We start from the raw sequence: 23,911 nt of genomic DNA, 5'->3' as shown, positions 1-23,911 counted from the left end.
AGGCGGTGGTGGCGCACGCCTTTAATCCCAGCACGTGGAAGGCAGAGGCAGGCGGATCTCTGTGAGTTCAAGACCAGCCTTGTCTACAAGAGCTAGTTCCAGGACAGGCTCCAAAACCACAGAGAAACCCTGTCTCGAAAAACCAAAGAAAACTTTGAAAAGGATGATAGCAAAGAAAACTTTGCTTGTTAAGCCAAGGGAGTAACTGCAGGTTCTGAGGATGATAAAAGACTGTCCCAGGAGTTCCTGGGGACAGGAGAGTTTCAGTGCTAATATATGGAAGTATGGACAAAGTAAGGGAGCTGGCCCTCCCACCATACCACCGATTAGTAAACACCGTTATCCTAGGAGCCATCGGTGGTCTGATCAAAAATAATCAAAGGTTCAGCGGGGCGGTGGTGGTGCACGCCTTTAATCCCAGCACTTGGGAGGCAGAGGCAGGCGGATCTCTAAGAGTTCGAGGCCAGCCTGGTCTACAAGAGCTAGTTCCAGGACAGGCTCCAAAACCACAGAGAAACCCTGTCTCGAAAAACTAAAAAAGAATCAGAGGTTCAAACATCTGTGGGGGTCAGTCAGCCACATATGCCCATATGCCTTTACAACCTGCCATGGCCGTCAAACAAGGCACACAATGATGACCCAGGATGGAGGGATCCTCTGCTCTTCTCTAGGCCTGTTTCCTGGGGTGCTGGGGACTATTCAATGCCAGTGTTGACTTTAGTGGAGGTAAGGCTGCGGCTCTGGAGAGCAGCAACAACACTTACTTAGAATTCATTTTCAGCAAAAAAAAAAAGTATTTTTTAGCCCTGTTTTGATGCTTAGACAGAGCAAAATCAGAGGCTCTGTTAAGATTTCATGTATCCCGGTCTCCTTGTGTCCTATAATCATGTCAGAGCAATAGACAATGGTTTCATTACCTCAAAAGGAAAATCCATAGATAGCACTTTACACAGGCTCTCAGGGGTACATGGGAAATTCTTTAGCCCCACAAATTTAAACTGAAATATAAATGAGATCAAAGAGTTAGTACATGTTTCAGATGATACTAGCTCTAATGACTGAAAACTTTATCAAATAACTTTTGCTTCCCAGTACTCGGGAAGCTGAGGCAGGAAAATCACTGTGAGTTTGGAGTTTCAAGGTCAACCTAAGCTATCAATCCAGTCTTTAAAAAGGGGGTAAGGAATAGAAAGAAATTCAAATGCTTAGACCCCACTTCCAGCACTCTAAGAACAGTCTAGAAGTATGTGTTTCACCAAGTCCCAGGTACTACTCACAGAGATCTAAGCTAGTCTGGTTTATATAGCAAGCTCCAGGCCAGCCTGGGCTATACAGTGAAATCCTTGTCTCTAAAAAATGCTAATAGGTTGCTGTATATTGAAATATTCCATCGCACAGGGAAGCTCCGTAAATGGGTAAACAACTCAGGGCGTCCCTAAAGTTGACCAGATGAACTAGGCCCTGTTATGCTGACGGAGTAAACGATAAATGCTGAGCATCTCTCTCAGATCAAAAGTGCAAACTCTGCAAAGAAGGCTCTGAGACCAGGCAGCGCCTAGAAGAGGCAGAAACCAGCTGAGGAAAAGGCTTAGAAAAGTCACCCAGAGCCGGGCGGTGGTGGCGCAGGCCTTTAATCCGAGCATGTGGGAGGCAGAGGCAGGCGGATCTCTGTGAGTTTGAGACCAGCCTGGTCTACAAGAGCTAGTTCCAAGACAGGCTCTAAAACTACAGAGAAGCCGGGCGGTGGTGGCGCACGCCTTTAATCCCAGCACTCGGGAGGCAGAGGCAGGCGGATCTCTGTGAGTTCGAGGCTAGCCTGGCCTACAAGAGCTAGTGCCAGGACAGGCTCCAAAGCTACAGAGAAACCCTGTCACGGAAAACAAGAAAAAGTGTCACTCAGCTAGGATACTCTCCAACCTGCTGAGCTACCTACAGGTGCTCAGATTTCCCACTTTTGTGAGCTGTCACCTATAAGTAACCCCTTACCTGTATTCCTATAACTAATCCCAACAGAATTCATTGGTTCACCATGTGGGACTGTGGGGAGCATTGTACCTTGTTCTATAGGGGTTCCTATCTGGAGTGAGTAAATGTGTTATTGTGTTTCCTCAAGAAAAGTTTGCCACACAGCATAGGTACAGCTCAGTGAACATGGGTGAGGCTGTGGATTCAATTACTACACACACACACACACACACACACACACAGTGGTAAAATGCTCACTGAGCATGCATGAGGCTCTCTGTTCAATCACTACACACACACAGACACACACACACAGAGAAAGTGGTAAAATGCTTACTGAGAGCATGGGTGAGGCCCTGGATTCAATTACTACACACACAGACACACACAAAGCATTTTATAATAAGCATCATTTACTAAGTGCCTTACCATAAGGATTAAGCTATGAAGAGCTACGTGTGTGTGTGTGTATGTGTGTGTGTGTGTGCGTGCGTGTAATTTGGTTCCTACGATAACTCTTGATAGTGCCCTTTATTTTTAGAGATGGGCTCTCACTCTATAGCTATATTGTCCAGGATAATGTCAAAATTGAGCTCCTCCTTCCTCAGCCTCCTGTGTGCTAGGATTATAAGTATGCACTACCCCTCCTGGCTTATTAGTGCAATCTGCAGATAAAACACACACACACACACCACTAAAGTAAGTGAGGCTATTATCCTAATAATTACCATTATTATTTTTAATGGTCCTAGGGATTGAACCTTTACATATTCTAAACAAGTTCTATAAACTGAGCCCCACCTCTAGCCCTACACTAGCAGTTATTAAACTGAAACAATTCAAACCTGGATGCCTATTAAACTCACAATCATCCCATTGCACCATTATATGCTGCCTCAAAAGATAAACTCATCGCCGGGCGGTGGTGGCGCACGCCTTTAATCCCAGCACTCGGGAGGCAGCGGCAGGCAGATCTCTGTGAGTTCGAGGCCAGCCTGGTCTACAAGAGCTAGTTCCAGGACAGGAGCCAAAAGCTACAGAGAAACCCTGTCTCGCAAAATCAAAAAAAAAAAAAAAAAAAAAGGAAAGAAAAGAAAGGGGGGGGGCTGGAGAGATGGCTCAGTGGTTAAGAGCATTGCCTGTTCTTCCAAAGGTCCTGAGTTCAATTCCCAACAGCCACATGGTGGCTCACAACCATCTGTAATAAGGTCTGGTGCCCTCTTCTGGCCAGACAGAACATTGTACACATAATACATAAATAAATATTTAAAAAAAAAAATAAAAGAAAGTAGGGGGGTTGCTGGAGAGATGGCTCAGCAGTTAAGAGCACTGGTTGTTCTGCCAGAGGTCCTGAGTTCAATTCCCAGCAACCACACGGTGGCAGTGACCGCAAACATCTGTAATGAGATCTGGTGCCCTCTTCTGGCCTACAGGCATACATGTAGGCAGGACATTGTATACATAATAAACCTTGGGCAGGGAGGGAGGGAGGGAGGGAGGGAGGGAGGGAGGGAGGGAGGGAGGAAGGAAGGAAGGAAGGAAGGAAGGAAGGAAGAATTGTAGCTCATGCCTGTAATCCAAACAGTTAGGAAGCTGAGGCAAGAAGATCAGGGTTCTAAGGCCATAGACGCAAAGCCAGCTTGGGCCGTATGAAGCCTTGTCTCTAAACTAAACAATAATAATGATAAAGAACTGTGTAATATTAACAGTAGCCTTACAGGATTAATCTTGGTTTTCTCTCCGAGTCCTTCTTCTTCTGGTAACTTTGAGTGCATCCAGTAGAATCGGAAATCAGTCTGCCACACAGAAGGTCAAGAAAAAAAGATAAAATATTGTTCATCTCAAATGTTTATATGAATGAAATACCTCATTCTCACAGCCATGTGACTTAAAAATCCCCAAGTCCTGCTGTTGCTATCCCCATTTCCATTGATAACCATAAATTTATCAAAAATTTCAAGATTTTAATTGTGTGTGAGGCAGGTGTTTCCGATGGGAAGATGGATCAGTGGTTGAGAGCACTTGCTATGCAAACTTATAACCTGGATTTATCTTTATAACTCACACTTGGAAGATGAAAACCTTCACCCAAGAGATATACTTTGACCTCCATGTACTTGCCTTCATTCATTCAAACACATCACACACAATAAAGATAAATAAAATTCCAAAATAGATTTTCACTGTTTATGTTATACAAAATTTTATATTATATAAAGCATTTTCAGACAAGTATATGTTGTTGAGATTTTTTTTCTTTTAAAATTTAGCAAAGCTGCCGGGCGGTGGTGGCGCACGCCTTTAATCCCAGCACTTGGGAGGCAGAGGCAGGCGGATCTCTGTGAGTTCGAGACCAGCCTGGTCTACAAGAGCTAGTTCCAGGACAGGGTCCAAAACCACAGAGAAACCCTGTCTCGAAAAACCAAAAAAAACAAAAAAACAAAAATTTAGCAAAGCTGACAGTCATAGTGACTCAAACCTGCACAAATCCCAACATTCGGGAGATAGAGGCAGATATCCTTGACTACATAGTGAAATCAGCCTATGATATATAAAATCTGTCTTGACTCCACTCTCCTTCTTAGGGTGCCAGGGCATAGTGGCTCACACTTGCAATCCCCATAATCAGAAGGACCACAAGTTGGAGGTTATCCTGGATCATACAGCAACATCTAGTATTTATTTATTTAGGTTTGGTGGGCATTTGTTTGTTTGTTTTTGAAATAGAATCTCTTCCTCCCTCCCTTCCTCCCTCCCTCCCTCCCTCCCTCCCTCCCTCACACACACACACACACACGTATATATGACTGTCTTGGAATCTTGGAATCTTCTGTGTAGACCAAGCTAGCCTCAAACTAACAGAGATCTGCTTGCTTGCCTCTAAAAACTCAGAGACATCTACTTGCCTCCTGAGGGCTGGGATGAAGGGCACATACCACCACACCTGGCTATATTTATTTTTTAAAGACAAAGTCTCACTATGTAGTCTGAGCTGGGCTCAAACTCATAAAGCCCCCCTTGCCTCCCCAGGTGCTGGAATCAAAGACTACCAGGCCCAGCCAACACCTATAATCTAATTAATTAATCTTTCACCTCTCTTTTTTCTTTTAAAAAATTTTTATTTATTTATGTTTTATGTATGAGTGTTCTGCATATAACCCTGCATTCCAGAAGAGGGCATCAGATCCTATGAATGATTGTGAGACACCATGTGGTTGAAAGGAACTGAACTTACAACCTCTAGAAAAACAGCTAGCTCTTAACTGCTAAGTCATCTCTTCAGCCCTTGGTCTGGTTTTTCGAGACAGGGCTTCTCTGTGTAACAGCCCTGGCTGTCTTGGAACTCACTTTGTAGACCAGGCTGACCTCGAATTCAGAGATGCTCCTTTCTCTGCCTCCCCAGTGATCAAAGGTGTGCACCACCACTGTCTAGCAATCTTCAGCCTCTTATATAGGGTGACCTGCTTCAAACAATAAGAACAATACAATCTTTACTCAGATATAGTGGGTCATGCCTGTAAACCCAGCATTTGGAAAGCCACAGCAGGATTGCCCACAAGATTTAGGCCAGGGGCTGGTGAGATGGCTCAGAGGATAAGAGCACTGGCTGCTCTTCCAGAGATCTTTTTTTTTTTTTTTTTTTCGAGACAGGGTTTCTCTGTGGTTTTGGAGCCTGTCCTGGAACTAGCTCTTGTAGACCAGGCTGGTCTCGAACTCACAGAGATCCGCCTGCCTCTGCCTCCCAAGTGCTGGGATTAAAGGCTTGTGCCACCACTGCCCAGCCTCTTCCAGAGATCTTGAGTTCAATTTCCAGCAACCACATGGTGGCTCACAACCATCTGTAATAAGATCTGGTGCCCTCTTCTGGCCCACAGGGATACATGCAGGCAGAATATTGTATATATAATAAATAAATAAATCTTAAAAAAGAAAGATTTAGGCCAACCAAGGCTACATAGTTAGATCTATGCCAACTTCAACTATAGAATGAGACTCTGTCTTTAAATACATACATACATACATACATACATACATACATACATACATACATACATACATAACTGGGCTATGGTGGCACACACCTTTAATACCAGTACTCCGGAGGGAGAGGCAGGTGTATCTCTGTGAGTATAAGGCCAGCCTGATCTTATAGAGCAAGTTCCAGGACAGTCAGAACTATACAGAGAAACCCTGACTGGAAAAACAAATAAATAGATGAATAATTAATGAATTAATGAATAAGTAACTTCAACTACTTGCTATAACTTCAACCAACCACTATTTTATCATTATTGTTATTTTACATTTTGAGGACTCTGAGAATCAAAAGAGTAAAGTCACTAGCCTGGGCAAACAAAGAAAATGTGTGAGACCTAGATTCCTCCACGCTTCACTCCTCCTTGTTCATTTTAATCTGGCTATTAAAAACACTATACTGCTGAATCTTTTCCTAAGCACTTGATTCTCTGAATTATTAACATGCATCTTTCTATGAGACACTCCTTGTTCTTTTACTTTACTTCTGGAAATTTGAAACAATAAAAGTGATTTTCTTTTTCTTCTGTGTATATGTGTGTTTTTTAAAAAATTTATTTACTTATTATGTATACAGCATTCTGCCTGCATGTATTCCTGCACACCAGAAGAAGTCACCAGATCTTATTGCAGATGGTTGTGAGTTGCCATGTGGGTGCTGGGAATAGAACTCGGGTCCTCTGGAAGAACAGCCAGTGCTCTTAACCTCTGAGCCACCTCTCCAGCCCTATGTTCTTGTTGAGATAGGGTTTTGTGTAGCTCAGGCTGGTCTCAAACTTGCTATATATCAGAGGGTGGCTTTGAACTTCTGATCCTCTGTGGAGGCTGCAGGCATGTACCAGTTTATGAGGTGCTGGGAACTGAATGCAGAGTTTTGTGTGCAGTATGTAAGCGTTTTACTAACTGAGTTGCACCTTCAGTCTCCTGATCTGTTTTGTTGAAACAGGAATGGTCTTGCTACATAGCTCAGGCTGGGCTTGAGACTCATGACATTCTTTTAGCTTCAGCCTGTAATAAAGGGACCACAGGCATGAGCTACCATGCTGAAACTGTGTTTTCCTTATAGTATAACTATATATGTGGAAGTATATATATGGTTTTAATCACCAAATCTGTAAGTTATGAATATATGTGGTGAATATCCTTTAACAAAACTAAAGGGAGAGCCAGGTGGTGGTGGCACACATCTTTAATCCCAGCACTAGGAAAGCAGAGAGAGGCAGGAGGATCTCTGTAAATTCAAGGCCAGTCTGGTCTACAGAACAAGTTCCAGGACAGCCTGGACTACACAGAGAAAGCCTGCCTTGGAAAATAAAAAACAAACAAGCAAACAAAAATACCAAACATGAAAAACTAAAGGAAAACTTGGAGCAGGAATGAAGACAAAACCTATACTCTCAACCCCTTGGGGAGAAGGAAGCAGGAGGAGGACGGTAGGTTTGGGACTGTCTTAGGCTAAATAATGACTTCTTGTTTCAAAGACAAAGCAGGGTGTGGCTACTTAATGAGTTCCAGGTCGCCCAGGGCTAGATAGCAAGATTCTATCCCAGACAAACTGAGCCATCACTAGCTGGCATTCCTGAAATCCACCATAAGGTAACAGAATAGAAAGAAACCGTCTAGTGGGCTATCCCAGTGTAGGGGTGTGATGGAGGAAGGTCATTGGTTAAATAATAAAGAAACTGCTTGGCCCTCATAGGTTAGAACATAGGTGGGTGGAGTAAACAGAACAGAATGCGGGGAGGAAGAGGAAGTGAGCTCAGATGCCATTTCCTCTCCTCTCTGGGCCAGACGCGATGAAGCAAGCCACCAGGTCAGACATGCTGAATCTTTCCCGGTAAGCCACCATCTCATGGTGCTATACAGAATATTAGAAATGGGTTAGATAAATATGTAAGAGCTAGCCAATAAGAGGCTGAAACTAATGGGCCAAGCAGTGTTTAAAAGAATACAGTTTCCGTGTAATTATTTCGAGGCATAAGCTAGCCAGGCGACCAGGAGCTGGGGCGGCAGGAACACAGCCCGCAGCTCCCACTACAAAATGGCGCCCAACGTGGGACGGCTATATCCACAGAAAGCCTAGAAAGCTTGGGAAAGAATAACGCATGTTTTCTTGGTAGCAGCAATTTCTTGGGTCTGCTCTGTTTGCTAGAGGCAAGCAAGTGCTCTCATATAAGAAAGGCTTCCTGACTCAGCTTTAGGTGCAAAATCCTGCCATGAAACACTTAAACGGTGTTGATGAAAAGCTGAACGCATGCTTTTCGGTTTTCAGCTGTAGCAGGAAAAAAGTTGTGCCGTTTAAAAATGCTGGCTTTGTGGGCCATCCTGCCAGGGCAAACTCTGACTCTTTGAGGCAGGAGGTCAGCTACAGAGAGAGCATTTGAGTGTTGTAGCTTGTTTGCTGGCAAGGACCTTGAAACACTGTAGACTTGTGTCACTGAACGCGGCTCTGGCCAGTACCTTAGCCACAAGGTTGGAATGGCAGAAAGCTAAGGAACGGGCTGAATCTAGCCGGCAAAGTCACGGGTTTTGTCCTACTGATATTGCTTGGTAAATTAAAGACTCATGTGGTCAAAAAAAGAGAGATATACAGTAAAGAGAGATTCAAAGACAAAGAAAACTTTAAATGATTTACAGTGTGTTTAAAAATATATGCAGGCTAAAATTAAAGTTCTTAAAAGTAAAAAAAAAACAAAAATAAGGAAGTAGTTGGGTGTGGTAGTCCACACTTTTAATCCCAACACTTGGGAGGCAGGGGGAGATTGACCTCTGTGACTTCAAGGTGTGGTAGTACACACCTTTAATCCCAATGCCTGGGAGGCAGAGACAGATGGATCTCTGAGAGTTCAAGGACAGCCTGGTCAAAAGAGTTATTCCAGGACGAAGATATACAGAAAATATAAAATAAAAGTAAAAGTAAACAAAATAGAGGTTAAAATAAAGCCGCACAAAGATGGAAAATACAATGAGAATCTTGATACTATATGCTATTATGCTCTGTTTGAATTGAATGCTGAGGAAGGAGCAACAGCTGCTAAAAGATATTTGTTTATAAATGTTGCTGAACTAATCCAAGATAGATATTTTCAAAATACCTTGACTTCAGAATTTGGATCTAAGGATATGATACTTTGGAAAAGAGATTCTTCTTTTGTTTTCACAGAGAATGAGACTCTATGGATTGCTTCTTCAATCCCAATATGGTATGATAGACCACGCCCTCCTGAAGGGTTGCTGTGAACACCCTTAAAAAATTGCTTCGCTCAACTGCCAACTGAGATGAACCTAGCAGACAGGTTATCCCATAAAAGACCCAAATAACAGCACCCCCATTCAGCAGGAAGCAGTTTGGAGAGAAAAAACTGCGCCCATGTTCCCATATATTGTTTATAAATGTTCTTTTACATTTAAAGGGGGAAATGATATAGATATGAATAATTTACATTGATATAAATTTTACTTTGTTGATATAAATTTAAGGTCAATTTTGTTATATGTATATATATTTCTTTTTTTTTTTTTTTGGTTTTTCGAGACAGGGTTTCTCTGTGGCTTTGGAGCCTGTCCTGGAACTAGCTCTTGTAGACCAGGCTGGTCTCGAACTCACAGAGATCCACCTACCTCTGCCTCCCAAGTGCTGGGATTAAAGGCGTGCGCCACCACCGCCCGGCTGTATATATATTTCTGATATTGATTAGGGTATTGTGATTGTGTAGTTCATTTAAAAATGTAATGTATATAGGTTGTTAATAGATAATTATCAATAATAGTCAAGCTTGTAGTCATGTTAGATTTTCTAGATGTACATAGATATATTTTAGATAGGCATTCTTCATATCTTTCAAAGATTATAGAATATGGCATTTTAAATGTTTTAATAACTTTGGGTTTTTCATGACAATGAGATACTCTGCTCCTGGCAGCACCAATCTACGTCAAGAAGAAGATGGGCATCGAAGAGGCACCTTATGGAGTTTGATAGCTATTTGGGCAAGAAACTGCTCTTGCCTGGACTATTGTATAAACTGGACACAGAGAACCCACAGAGAGAGGACTACTGAACTTGCCTAAAGGTGAGATGATATTTTGGGGTTCCTGATTCATGAAAGAGTCTGCGAGACATTCTGCAGGACACAGCAGATAGTGACTGAACTGCCTTTGAAATTTCCTGCTTCATGGAAATGTCTTTGGATACTATGGACCTGTAGGCCGAAGATGGATGCCCCAACGGTACAGAGGAACTTTGGGTGACTGTCCAGGCAGTAAGATGTCTCTGTGATTTCTAGAGTTTTGTAAGTTGCTTACTTCTCATTTACTTAGGTAATATTATATCCTTCTGGAGTCTTTGATGGAGTTGAAGAACAGATAGATAGTTATAGTTTTCCTTAGTTATGATAAAGATAAAACAGTTGTGAATATTGTAACTGTAATTCTTACTTGATAACTATTTTGCTATATGTAAATTTGCTATGTTAAAGTTAAAGCCTTCCTTTTTTGTTTAAACAGAAAAGGGGGAAATGATGGAGGAAGGTCATTGGTTAAATAATAAAGAAACTGCTTGGCCCTCATAGGTTAGAACATAGGTGGGTGGAGTAAACAGAACAGAATGCGGGGAGGAAGAGGAAGTGAGCTCAGATGCCATTTCCTCTCCTCTCTGGGCCAGACGCGATGAAGCAAGCCACCAGGTCAGACATGCTGAATCTTTCCCGGTAAGCCACCATCTCATGGTGCTATACAGAATATTAGAAATGGGTTAGATAAATATGTAAGAGCTAGCCAATAAGAGGCTGAAACTAATGGGCCAAGCAGTGTTTAAAAGAATACAGTTTCCGTGTAATTATTTCGAGGCATAAGCTAGCCAGGCGACCAGGAGCTGGGGCGGCAGGAACACAGCCCGCAGCTCCCACTACAGGGGTACACGCTTTGGATCCCAGCACTCAGGAGGCAGAGGGAGGTGCATCTCTGAGTTTCAGGCCAGCTAGGGCTGCACAGTGGGACTTTGTCTCACAAAAGAAAAAAAGAAAGGAGGAAGGAAGGAAGGAAAGAAGGAAGTCAGTCAGTCAGTCAGTCTGGAGCTAGGCACAGTGGATCATGTCTGTAATCTCTTCCTAGAGCAAGCTTTGAGATGAGGCTCTGTATCATACCAAAGATGACCTGGCATTTTCAGGGTCAGGATGTGGTGGGTGAAAGACAGAAGGTACAGGAGTTAATTTGATGGTGTTGTCTGCAAAACGTCTTACCCTTCAATTGTCCCTACAACAATCCTCCCATTCTCTAGAGCGAGGCAAGGGGCGGCCACAACGGCTAGCATAGGCCCAGCCCGCAGCTCTAAGAACTGTCATACTTCCCTTAGTTCCTCCTACTTATTTTTAAAAGTAAGCTATTTCAGACACCCTTGAAGATGCAGGGAGCACTAGATAATGTTCTTGATTACCACATCCTGTATCTACCAAGAAGTTGGTCACGTACCAAACCCACATGCTGACCCACCTTCCCAGGAGGAAAGAAGACAGGAAAGACACGAGGAGATTATCAATCCTTACCTGGCAGTCATAAAAAGGGTGTCCCCGCCAGCACATCACATCCAAAACATAGTAGGTCTGGTTCACTTCACTGTAAATGCAGTCCAGGATGGTGTAGTCTACAGATATAAGGAAGAAAGTCAACACAGAACTCAAAGATAGTGTTCCATCCACCATGATGGGAGGAGCCCCATCTTAACAATCCTTAGGACTTATGGCAACTGTCAGTACTAAAGATGATGGGCTCAGGCCGGGCGGTGGTGGCGCACGCCTTTAATCCCAGCACTTGGGAGGCAGAGGCAGGCGGATCTCTGTGAGTTCGAGACCAGCCTGGTCTACAGAGCTAGTTCCAGGACAGGCTCCAAAACCACAGAGAAACCCTGTCTCGAAAAACCAAAAAAAAAAAAAAAAAAAAAAAAAAAAAAAAAAAAAAAAGATGATGGGCTCATCAAGAAGAGAATCCTACATAGCCCTTTCTAGATACCTGGCATAGCAGAAGTCTTTAGAGATCACACTTTAGCCAAGTGGGAATTCTAAACAAGTTGGGACATTTATTTACTTTTAAAGAAGGTCAGATTTTATTTTGCTTTTTTTTTTTTTTAAAGATAAGCTACCCGGGAATTCATTATGGACCCAAGATGACTTTGAACTCCTGATCTTCTTGCTTCCATCTTCCAAGTGCTAAGACTACAGGCAGGCACCATCAAACCTGCTCTTTTCCTGTTTTAAGACAGGACTGCACGCTGTAGCCCAGTCTGGCCTCAAACTCACAGCAGTCCTACTGTCCCTGATTTCCTTCCAGCCACTCTAGGCTATTTTTATTATGTGTGTTTGTGAAAGGTTTTGCTGTTACCCAAGCTTCACTGACCTTCTGAGGGACTGGACACAGCCACATCTGGCTTACAATTACTTTTCATGTTCTTACTGTAAGTGCTGTGCTATGTGAGGAATATCAAGTAGAACTCATCACTTTCTTCAAGGAAATAGATATAAGATGATCAGAGAAAGAGACAAGAGCTAAGTCACCAACATAAACTATGAACAATAGGAGTTGGCAGGCTACATTGCCTCTTGCCTGTACTCCCTGCCCTTGGCAAGCTGAAGCAAGAGGATGAGGAACTTTTTTCTTTCTTTTTTTGCTTTATTTATTTAATTTGTGTGTCTGTGTGTGTGTGTGGTTTTTTGAGACAGGGTTTCTCTGTGTAGCCCTGACTGCCCTGGACCTCACTCTGTAGACTAGACAGCCTCCAACTCACAAAGATCTGCCTGCCTCTGCCTCCTGAGTGCTGGGATTAAAGGCATGCGCCACCACCACCTGGTGAGGATCAGGAATTTAATGTCATCCTTAGTACATGATCAACCTGATCCTTACATGAACCTCCATTATAAAAAAGAAAAGAAAAAAAAAAGAGGAAAAACAAAACAAAACAGAGAAGGCTACCCTTACTAGAGAAAACAGAAGAAATCTTCAATGAGTCTGAGCAGGAAGAAAATAGAGCAGGGTTTGGGCCTCAGCTTTGCCAGTTCCACTCAAAACAACCAATACATTATTTAATCCTAGTCCACTTACTAGGGCCAGGTAGGAGAATAGCTAAGTAGGAAAATGACAAAGAAGAAAGAGAATTGGACTGGGAAACCTCAGCAACAGCTCACTGTGTCATTACAATTGACAGTTTCTCAGGGACCTTTATAGGAGAAAAAACTGTAATAATGGGCCCAAGGCATGATCTTCTTTCAGAGATATACTACATAGAGGGCCTCACAGGGCTGCATTTTATCATGAAATTGAGGAGACCTGACCCTGAGGGGAGGAAGCATTCAAAGTGGGTCATTAAAACAAATAACCAGAAGTCTGCTTTGTGCTTTCACACAGAAAGCTGTGGATGCTCTGATGGTGAGGCCTCAGGAGAGGGGTTTTCCCTGTCTCCTAAAGCCCAAGTCCTTCCCCTATGGATTTCCAGCATTAACCAGGGCGCGAGAGTAGGAATGGGGTCGTGGCCTCGTCCTTGGAGAGTAACAGGGATCAACAAGAAAACCAACAGCAGCTGGCCCTGAGACTATCAAAATCAATGACAGCTGGGCCATGGTAGTACATGCTTTTAATCCCAGCACTCGGGAGGCAGAGGCAGGCAGATCTCTGTGAGTTTGAGGACAATTTAGTCTACAGAGCTAGGTGTTGTAGGACAGCCAAGGCTACACAAAGAAACTCTATCTTGAAAAAAAAAGACAGTTCATATTTTATAGAAAATCACCTAGAATTTTTACAAATGTAAACTCTGCCTGATTCTATAAAATAAAGAAGGGTCCTACCTCACCCATATTTAAGGGCAAGAGCATTAGACAACTTGACCCAGGGAATACCCATGAAAGTCAAAGAGGCCTTGTCCTGCCAACTTCCAGAAGGGTCAAAGTGGAAAGAAAGAAGGTTGTGACTATCAGCAGCCTGGGATACAAAGCAGCAGAGGTGCACAGAGATGGGCTAACAGAACCTCCTGCTCTAGATGGACAACCTTGAGATCACCAGGGCCAATAGGCCCTTCCACTATGTTCTGTCTGCCTATAACTAGAGGACTGAGTCCCTCTATCCTCAATAGAGGATAAGTGTAACTGCTTATGGATCAAGTCCTACAGACCATTGTCTTCTAGGTGCGGAGGAGAGAGACTAACAAAGCCAAAGACAAGTTTTTGGATTCACTGGAACTGGAAACCAATTAGTAGTTTTTACTCCAGTTCCACATTAAATTCAGGAGCAACCAGCCCCACCCAGTGCCTCTGCAAGACTCAGCTGAGTGTGAATCAACCCTGGCTCTCATTTTGCTCGGTCTGCTTCTAACCCGATGCCCTCCACCTTTCCAGCTGGCTTGGCTGGGGTCCCACTTTAACATTGGGTGTATACTTCCCCGATTCATGTATCCACCCACTATCCCCAGGCATTCACTCATTTCATCGCCTAACCTTCAGACCCAGTATGTACACACACCTGCTCTTGCAATCCATCTCCAGGCTCCAAGGGTGCATTCATTAACCCTGGGAATCCACCCAAACATGTCAGAGGTCCACCCCCAACTTCCTTGGGTTCACTCAAAACTCATGGCCCCCACACTGAAGCATCAGAAACATCCCACTCGTCCCACCATCAACTGAAATGCTAATTTCAGCATCTGGTTTGCTTTCTGCTTTTTCCCATGGAGAATATTTGCAAAGTTTTAAATTTCGTTCTATCCCAGAGCCTGTTGAACAGACCGCCTGTTAAAAACAAACAATAGTAAAACATGGAGTCAAAGGATGTAACTTCATTTTTTTTTAAATATTTATTTATTATGTATACAATATTCTGTCTGTATGCCTGAAGGCCAGAAGAGGGCGCCAGACCTCTTTTACAGATGGTTGTGAGCCACCAAGTGGTTGCTGGGAATTGAACTCAGGACCTTTGGAAGAGCAGGCAATGCTCTTAACCTCTGAGCCATCTCTCCAGTCCTGTAACTTCATTGTTAAAGTGTTTGTCTGGAAAGCACAAAGCTATGGGTTCAATACTCAACAATATTCAACATTCAATAAAGCAATATCATTCTTAGCCACAGAGCAATTTGAAGCCCAGCCTGTGCACCATGATATTGTCTCATAAACAAAACCATGGTGCTGGAGCAATGACTCAGAAGTTAAAAACAGTGATTGCTTTTTCAGAGAACCCCAGTTCAATTTCCAGCATCCACATAGCAAGTCACAGTAGTTTATAGATTTAGTGTTGGGGGTCTGACAAACACTTTTGGCTTCCAGAGCCACTGTATGCAAGTGGTACACAGATACACATACAGGCGAAATATCCACACACACAAAATAATAAAATATAAAAAAATTAATAGAAAAAAAAATACCCAAACAAAAAATACCTAGCCAGGCAAGATACTATCTTTTACTAGTAAAAAAAATTGAAAATGAACAGCACATAATGACACATGCTTATAACCTACTGCTTGGAAAATAGATCAAAGGTTTAGAGTTCAAGTCTTGATTACACAGCAAGTTTGAAGATAGCCTGGGCTATACAAGACCTTACTTTTTTCTTTAAATGACAAAAACTTAGCAAATAACTACGCATAATGGTACATTCTTATAATCTCAGTTTGTAATCTTAGCACCAGGGAGGCTAAGGCAGGAAGATTAGGAGGTTCGGGCCAGCCTCAGTTACATGGTGTGCTGGGTAGTTTTATGTCAACTTGACATAAGCTAAAGTCATCTTTGAGAAAGGAACCTCAATTTTAAAAATGCTTCCTTGGGCTGGAGAGATGGTTCAGAGGTTAAGAGCACTGGATGCTCTTCTGGAGATCCTGAGTTCAGTACCCAGCAACTACATGGTGGCTCACAACCATCTGTAATGAGATCTGATGCCCTCTTTTGGCGTGAAGGCATGCATGCAGACAGAATACTGTATACATAATAAATCTTTAAAAAAAAATGCTTACTGCCAGGAGGTGGTAGCACAATGCCTTTAATCCCCAGCACTTGGGAGGCAGAAGCAGGTGTATTTTTCAAGGCCAGCATGGTCTACAAAGGAAGTTCTAGGATATTCAGGGCTATACAGGGAAACCCTGTCTCAAAATTCCAAATAAGCCAGACAGTGGTGGTGCACGCCTTCAATTCTCACACTTGGGAGGTAGAGGCAGGTGAATCTCAGTGATTTCAAGACCTGCCTGCTGAACTCTACAAAGTGAGTTCCAAGCGAGTTCCAGGATAGCCGGGACTGTTACACAGAGAAATTCATCACAAAAAACTGAAGAAGAAAAAAAAAGGAAGGAAGGAAGGAAGGAAGGAAGGAGGGAGGGAGGGAGGGAGGGAGGGAGGGAGGGAGGGAGGGAGGGAGGAAGGGAGGGAGGGAGGGGAAGAGAGAGAGAAAGAGAGAGAATGCTTCTATAAGATTGGGTTATAGGCGAATCTTTAGAGCATTTTCTTAATTAGTTATTGATGGGTGAGTGGTGCTACCCCTAGGCTGGTGGTCCTGGGTCCTATGAGAAGGCAGGCCGAGCATGCCAGTAAGCAGCACCCCTCTACGGCCTCTACATCAGCTCCTGCCTCCAGGTTCCTGCCCTGTTTGAGCTCCTGTCCTGGCTTCCATAAATGATGAGCTACAATGCAGAAGTATAAGACAAATAAGCTCTTCCTCTCAAACTTGCTTTTAGACCTAGTGTTGCATTTTAATTGTAAGTTTTATTATTATGTATGTTGCATGTACACGGGCATGTCCTACAGCACATATGTGAAGCTCACAAGACAACTTTTAGGAGTTAACTTTCTAACCTTCAATGTGGGCTCAATCTCAGGTTACGAGGAGTCGGCAAAAAGCCCTTTTACCTACGGAATTGGCTGGCTAGCTCCTGAAGCCTCAGAGGTCCTTTGTGATTGAGCTCCAGCACCAAAGAGATAGTGGGAGAGAAAGACCCAAAAAAACAGTAAATACATATCATATGTAGGTACCTTTGGCTGTTGTTGAGTTTCTCCTGTTACCTCCTGGCAGAAGGGAAGAAAATCTATTGACACAGTAGCCACTCTTGGTGTAGGCGCTGGTTGAACCCTGTAGGGAGAAAGCTGCCATTCTCATTAGGCATTCACAGATGTCCTTGACTCTCGCTTTTTACTACAGGGCTGTCATAGCGCAAAGATGGTCAGCAAAAGTCTCTTCCAGGAGGAAAGCACTCTGAGGCCAACACCAGGCACAGAGGTGTGGCCGATAAAAATGGGGAGCAAATATACACTTGTCACATAGTAGGCTTGCTGGTGTTAGAGGCAAGAAGCAGTTACTCACCCTGGAGGCCACGATAAGGGCTCTTTTCCCAACAGGACACACAACCACAATCCATTCTTGCCCCAAATCTGAAGGGACGTCAATTAACCACTCAGAAAGCATCAACTAGGAACACAAAAATGGTGTTAAAAGATCAGCAAGAATATATAATTCAAACATCACAAGAACAAAGCATTAACATCTTACATATGTAATACAAATACAGCTAAAAGCTGAGGGCAGAGGTACTTCCATGCCAGGTGCTCTAAGAAGCAAGCTCATCTCCAGCATAACCGACAGATGGAAGGCATTTACTGGTGACTTGGCATCTGCCCTTACTATCACCATCTGCATCCTACTTACTGCCTTACCTCAAGGCCTAAAGGTCTATAACTATTATATTCTGGGTTTGCACCTCAGGAATGAATACTCATCCTGAGTCATGCTCAGACTTGAGCATCATTTCCCAAATTGACATGCCACACATTATGATAAAAGATTTTATGGAGACAGGCATGGTGGTATAGGCATATAATCTCAGTTACTTGGGATGCTCAGGTGGGAAGATTGTCAAATTCACAGCTTGCCTGGACAACTTAATGACGTTTCAAAATTTTAAAGTTGGCCTTAACTCATTATGTAGGTGAACATGACTCTGAACTTATGATCCTCCTGGCTCCACCTCCTAAATGTTAAAGTTGCAATCCTGAACTGGCAGTGGTGGCTCACATCTTTAATCCCAGCACTCAGGAGGCAGAGGCATGTGGATCTCTGGTCTACAGAGCTAGTTCCAGGACAATCAGGGCTACAGAGAAACCCAGTGTGTGTGTGGGGGGATTCCAGCATATTATATGCATGTAGTACACAAAACTCATGCAGGCATAGACATAGTCATAGTTTACAAAAATAATTTGAGCTGGGCGGTGGGGGCACATGCTTTTAATCTCAGCACTTGGACAGAGGTAGGCGTATCTCAGTAAACTTGAGACTAGCCTGGTCTACAAAGCGAGTTCCAGGACATCTAGGACTATTACACAGAGAAACCCTGCCTCGAAAAAACAAATAATAATATAATAATTCAAGCATGATTGCCAGTATTTGCTGAAAGAGCTATTAACTCAATAGAAAATACTTTAAAAACCAGGTGTGGTGGTATATGCCTTTAATACCAGCACTAGGGAGACAGAGACAGGAGAATCTCTGAGTTTGAGGCAAGTCTGGTCTACAGAGTGAGTTCCAGAAGAGCAAGGCTGGCCTTGAACTCACAGAGATCCACCTGCCTCTGCCTCCCGAGTGCTGGGGTTAAAGGTGTGCACCACCACCGCCCAGCATCTCACACACTTTTTTTGTTTTTGTTTTTTTTAAAGATTTATTTATTTATTATGTATATAACATTCTGCCTCAGTGTATGCCTGCACGCCAGAGGAGGGCACCAGATCTCAGTACAGATGGTTGTGAGCCACCATGTGGTTGCTGGGAATTGAACTCAGGACCCCTGGAAGAGTAGCCAGTGTTCTTAACCTCTGAGCCATCTCTCCAGCCCCCTCTCACACACTTCTTATTTAAGGTTTCTTTTTTTTTTATTTTTTATTTTTATTTTTTTTTTGGTTTTTCGAGACAGGGTTTCTCTGTGGCTTTGGAGCCTGTCCTGGAACTAGCTCTGTAGACCAGGCTGGTCTCGAACTCACAGAGATCCGCCTGCCTCTGCCTCCCGAGTGCTGGGATTAAAGGTGTGCGCCACCATCGCCCGGCTTTATTTAAGGTTTCTATTGCTGTGATAAAGTACTGGAACAAAAGTAACTTGGGGAGAAAAGGGTTTATTTCACTTGCAATTCTACTAAGTTGGGCAGGAACACAAAGCACAGCAGAACCTGGAGGCAAGAGCTGATGCAGAGGCCATGGAGGATGCTGCTTCATGGCTTGCTCTTCATAGCTTGCTCAGTTGAGACAGGGTTTCTTTGTGTAACTGCTCTGGCTGTCCTGGAACTTGATTTGTAGAGCAGGCTGGCCTCGAACTCAGAGATCCACCTGCCTCTCTGTTTTGAATGCTGGGATTAAAGGCGTGTGCCACCACCGCCCAGTTACAGAGCCTGCTTTCTTATAACACCTTGAACCATCTGTCCAGGAGTTGCATCACCCACATCAATCATCAATCAGAAAATGCCTTACAGACTTGCCTATGAATCAATCCTATGGAGGGAGTTTTCTCCATTAAGAGTCCTTCCCAGATGACCTAGCTTCTGTTAAGTTGATGTAAAAACTAGCCAGCATACACATGTAGACATTCAAATAAATAATAAAATGTTAAAAATAAAATAAACTATAACACTGCTTCATATTGTTTCATCGTGAAATTCCTTTCAGAGGCCAAGTAAATGATGTGACTTTACCAGAGTGCAGTTCTGAAAAGGCTGTTGTAGCGGGGCAGCATGGAGCTACATCTCTAGTTCGCTGCACCACCACTGACAGGATCCAGCTCCAAATCTAAGAAAGAAGTGGGACGGGGGTACAGAATAGTGGAGAATGCTTGCCTTGTGAACGTTCATAGTGTTGGGTTCAATTCAAAAGGTAAAAAGGAAAGGAAGGCAAGGAAGGGAGGACAAGTGGAGGGGGGGGAAATAAGGGCTAGGGAGAGGTATTGGGGGGCAGGGTAAAGTACGTGCTATGCAAGCCTGGGGGGAAAAGGCCTCTGAAAGTTGTTCTCTCATGCAGACACATAGGCACAACACAAAACACACATAAAATAAATGAAACCCTAAGTTATTAAAACATTTTAAATGCCATATTCTCTAGTCTTTGAAAGATATGAAGAATGCCTATCTAACTGAAATATATCTCTATATATCTAGAAAATCTAACTAACATGACTACAAGCTTGACTATTATTGATAATTATCCATTAACAACCTATATTTCCTAATGTTTTAATAACTTAGGGTTTTTCATGACAATGAGACATGTCTGCTCCTGGCAGCACCAGCTACTTCAAGAGGAAGATGGGCATTGAAGAGGCTCCTTATGGAGTTTGATACCATCTGGGCAAGAAATTGCTCTTGCCTGGACTGATGCATAAACTGGACATGCAGTACCCACAGAGAGATGACTGCTGAACTTGCCTAAAGGTGAGATGGTCCTTCGGGATTCTTGTTTCATGAAAGAGTCTGCAAGACATTCTGCAGGATATAAAAGAAAGTGACTGAACTGTCTTTAAAATTTCCTGCTTCATGGAAAAGTCTGCTGGATACTATGGGCCTGAAGGCCAAAGATGGATGCCCCAATGGTACAGAAAAACTCTGGGTAACCTGTCCAGGCAGCGAGATGTCTCTGTCATTTCTAGAGTTTTGGAAGTTGCTTACAATGCACTTCTTGTTTACTTAGGTAATATTAAATCCTTCTGGAGTCTTTGATGGAGTTGAAGAATAAATAGATAGTTATAGTTTTCCTTAGTTATGATAAAAGATAAAATAGATATAAATAATGTAACTGTAATTCTTGCTTGATAACTGTTTTATTATATGTAATTTTACTATGTTAAAGTTAAAGCCTTCCTTTTTGTTTAAACAGAAAAAGGGGAAATGGTGTAGGAGGTCCTTTTGTATTTGTGTTGCTTTCATTGGTTAATCAATAAAGAAACTGCTTGGCCTGATAGGGCAGAACTTAGATAGGCAGAGAAGACAGAACTGTACTCTGTGAGGAAGAAAGCAGCAGATAGAGCTGAGCCGCCATGAAGCTGCCAGGTCAGACATGCTGAATCTTTCCTGGTAAGCCACAACCTCATGGTGACATACAGATTACTAGAAATGGGTTGAACCAAGATGTGAGAGTTAGCCAATAAGAGGCTAGAGCTTATGGGCCCAGCAGTAATTTAATTAATACAATTTCTGTGTGGTTATTTCAGGTGTAAGCTAGCTGGGCGGCTCCTCCTACTACAGAGTGGCGCCCACATCAACAGCCTACAACTCAGATCATGGTAAATCCCTTTTCTTCTTTCTTCCTTCTTTTCTTTTCTATTTTAATAATTTATTCAAATTTATTTTATATGCATTGGTGCGAAGGTATCAGAGCCCCTGGAACTGGAGTTACAGACAGTTGTGATCTGCCATGTGGGTGCTAGGAATTGAACCCAGGTTCTCTGGAAGACCAGCCAGTACTCTTAACTGCTGAGCCATCTTTCCAGCCCCCCTAAATGAAACATCTTTAACAGAAAGAAAATAAATGGTGCTGGCAATGATGGGGCACACCTTTAATCCCAGCATTCGGGAGGCACAGGCAGGCAGATCTCTGTGAGTTCAAGGCCAGCCTGATATACAGAGTGAGTGCCAGGACAGCCAGGGCTGTTATATAGAGAAACACTGCCTCAAAAAAAAAAAAAAAAAAAAAAAAAAAAGGAAAGAAAAGAAATGGTAAAAGATAGGACATTTTTCCAAAGAGTATATGCAAATGTTTAGTAAGCACATTAAAAGCTGTCCTAAATGGGCAGGATATGAGGAGTGGCATGTGTGCAAACACACACACACAACTATTATAGCATTACTCATAATAGTCAAAAACTAGAAGGAGCCGGGCGATGGTGGCGCACGCCTTTAATCCCAGCACTCGGGAGGCAGAGGCAGGCAGATCTCTGTGAGTTCAAGACCAGCCTGGTCTACAAGAGCTAGTTCCAGGACAGGCTCCAAAACCACAGAGAAACCCTGTCTCGAAAAACCAAAAAAAAAACAAAAAAAAGTAGAAGGAACTCAAAAGGCCATTAACTGAACAATGCACAAATATGTCCCTTCAATGGATTATTTGTTGACAATAAACAGACTGATAAATACTATAATATAAATGAACCTTGAAAACCTTATACTAACTGAAAGAAGCCAACCACAAAAGACCACAGTTATCCAGAATAGGCTGGTCTATAGACATAGATAGTAGATTTGCAAAAGGGAAAGCAATCATAGTAGAGATTGACTGCTAATTACTATGGAGCATTTGTGATGGTGTATGTGTGTGGGTGTGTACTGATAATGAAAATGTTCTAAAATTAACTAGGAGTAGTAGTGCACACTAGTAATTCTACACTTGGAAGTGAACATTTCGAAGGATCTGGAATTCAAAATCATCCTTGGCTACATAGCAACTTAAAGGCCAGCCTGAGCTACTGTCTTAAATAAAAAGTAACCTACTAGAACAAGATAATAAGAATTTATTGCTGGGGCTAGAGAGATAGCTCAGTGGTTAAGAGTGCTTGTAGCTCTTCCAGAGAAAGAGAGACCAGGTCCTAACACCCATGTCCCAACAGCCCACAATAACCTGTAACTCCAACTTCAGATGATCTGACGCCCTCTTTGACATCTATGGTCACGCCCCATATGTATACTTATATTGTATACATACATGCAGGCATGCATGTACATTCACACAGATACACAAATGCAAACAAATAAACAAACAAACTTTAAAAAAAGACACTATTTCTAAAGACAACACAGTCTTGGTTGTAAGAAAATAGTGCCAGGAGGCGCTATGTAGAATGCAGGAAGAGCAAAGACATCAATGGTCCTAGTCAACCGTGCAAGAAAAATATGGCCCTGCTCAGTACATGGCTCCATGCAAGGAGTCATCTAGAGTAAATGAAACTCAGTCACACAGGTGGAATTGCCCCTAATCTCTGAAAAAAGTATAAAAGTCCAAATATTCAGTTGGTTTTGGGAATTTCTCTAAAGGAACTCTCTCCCCTTCAGGTCTCCATCATACTGTTCATGGTAGCTAATCCAGCTCACTCTTTTACTTTAAGCTGACTGGTTAATGAATCTCCTTTCCACTTTCGTTTGTTTGGATTGTTGTTTATTTGAAACAGGGTTTCACTGTGTAACCCTGGCTGGTCTATAACTCAATATGAAATCTAGACTGGTTTTGAATTCACAGAGATCTGCCTGCTTCTGCTTCCCAAATACTGGGATCAAATAAGTGCACTACATATCTGTCTCCTTTCCAAGTTTTAAGAGGAAGCCTCTATTTCTCCCTATCATGCTGCCTCTGATCTGACAGACTGCCCTTTTGATGATTTCCAACCTCACAGCCCAGTCACGGCCCCCAGAGTCTTCAGTATCTCTTTCCTAATAAAGCTCATTTCTGAAGGGTCTCAGCTTCTTCTTCTACCAAGCCTGCTATTCTTCAATTCCTCCTAACACCTACAATACCAACCTGCCCATTTGTGCAATAGTGGTGTGACTGTTACAGGAGTAACCAACTTAATCACCTTCGAGGTGTGGGCTACAGGAGGGAACCTATGCATGGTAATATAAACCTCAGTCAGAGACAAATGGCCACAAAAGTCATCTGCTCTGGGAAAGGGACTTACTACTTTTTTTTTTAGCTAAACTAACATCATGTCAAACTGCCTTCTAACTCTCAATAGTTATACAAACAAACACTACTTTTAGTCTTTTTGTTTGGTTGGTTTCTGCTTTTGGGTTTTTTTTTTTTTTTTTTTTGGTTTTTTGAGACAGGGTTTCTCTGTAGCTTTGGTGCCCGTCCCGGAACTAGCTCTTGTAGACCAGGCTGGCCTCGAACTCCCAGAGATCTGCCTGCCTCTGCCTCCCGAGTGCTGGGATTAAAGGCG

General features: G+C 42.8%; 1 protein-coding gene across 4 annotated transcripts in view; it reads right to left on the bottom strand.

Moving 5' to 3' along the window:
* Window positions 1-23,911, bottom strand: part of Snupn (snurportin 1) — a 41,160-nt gene that overhangs the window by 1,802 nt on the left and 15,447 nt on the right. For all 4 annotated transcript variants that reach the window (XM_057768961.1, XM_057768964.1, XM_057768963.1 and 1 more), the window contains 5 exons: window positions 17,323-17,427; window positions 16,995-17,091; window positions 11,544-11,641; window positions 3,684-3,761; window positions 918-998 (listed from right to left, as the gene is read on the bottom strand). In XM_057768961.1, the coding sequence (XP_057624944.1) occupies window positions 918-998; window positions 3,684-3,761; window positions 11,544-11,641; window positions 16,995-17,091; window positions 17,323-17,427 (459 nt within the window). The remainder of the gene's footprint in view (window positions 1-917; window positions 999-3,683; window positions 3,762-11,543; window positions 11,642-16,994; window positions 17,092-17,322; window positions 17,428-23,911) is intronic.

The sequence above is a fragment of the Chionomys nivalis genome, chromosome 4 (assembly GCF_950005125.1).
Source record: "Chionomys nivalis chromosome 4, mChiNiv1.1, whole genome shotgun sequence".
In the NCBI taxonomy this organism is placed as follows: Eukaryota; Metazoa; Chordata; class Mammalia; order Rodentia; family Cricetidae; genus Chionomys; species Chionomys nivalis.
Note: the sequence above shows the minus strand (reverse complement) of the source record. Positions and strands in the feature narration are given on the sequence as shown.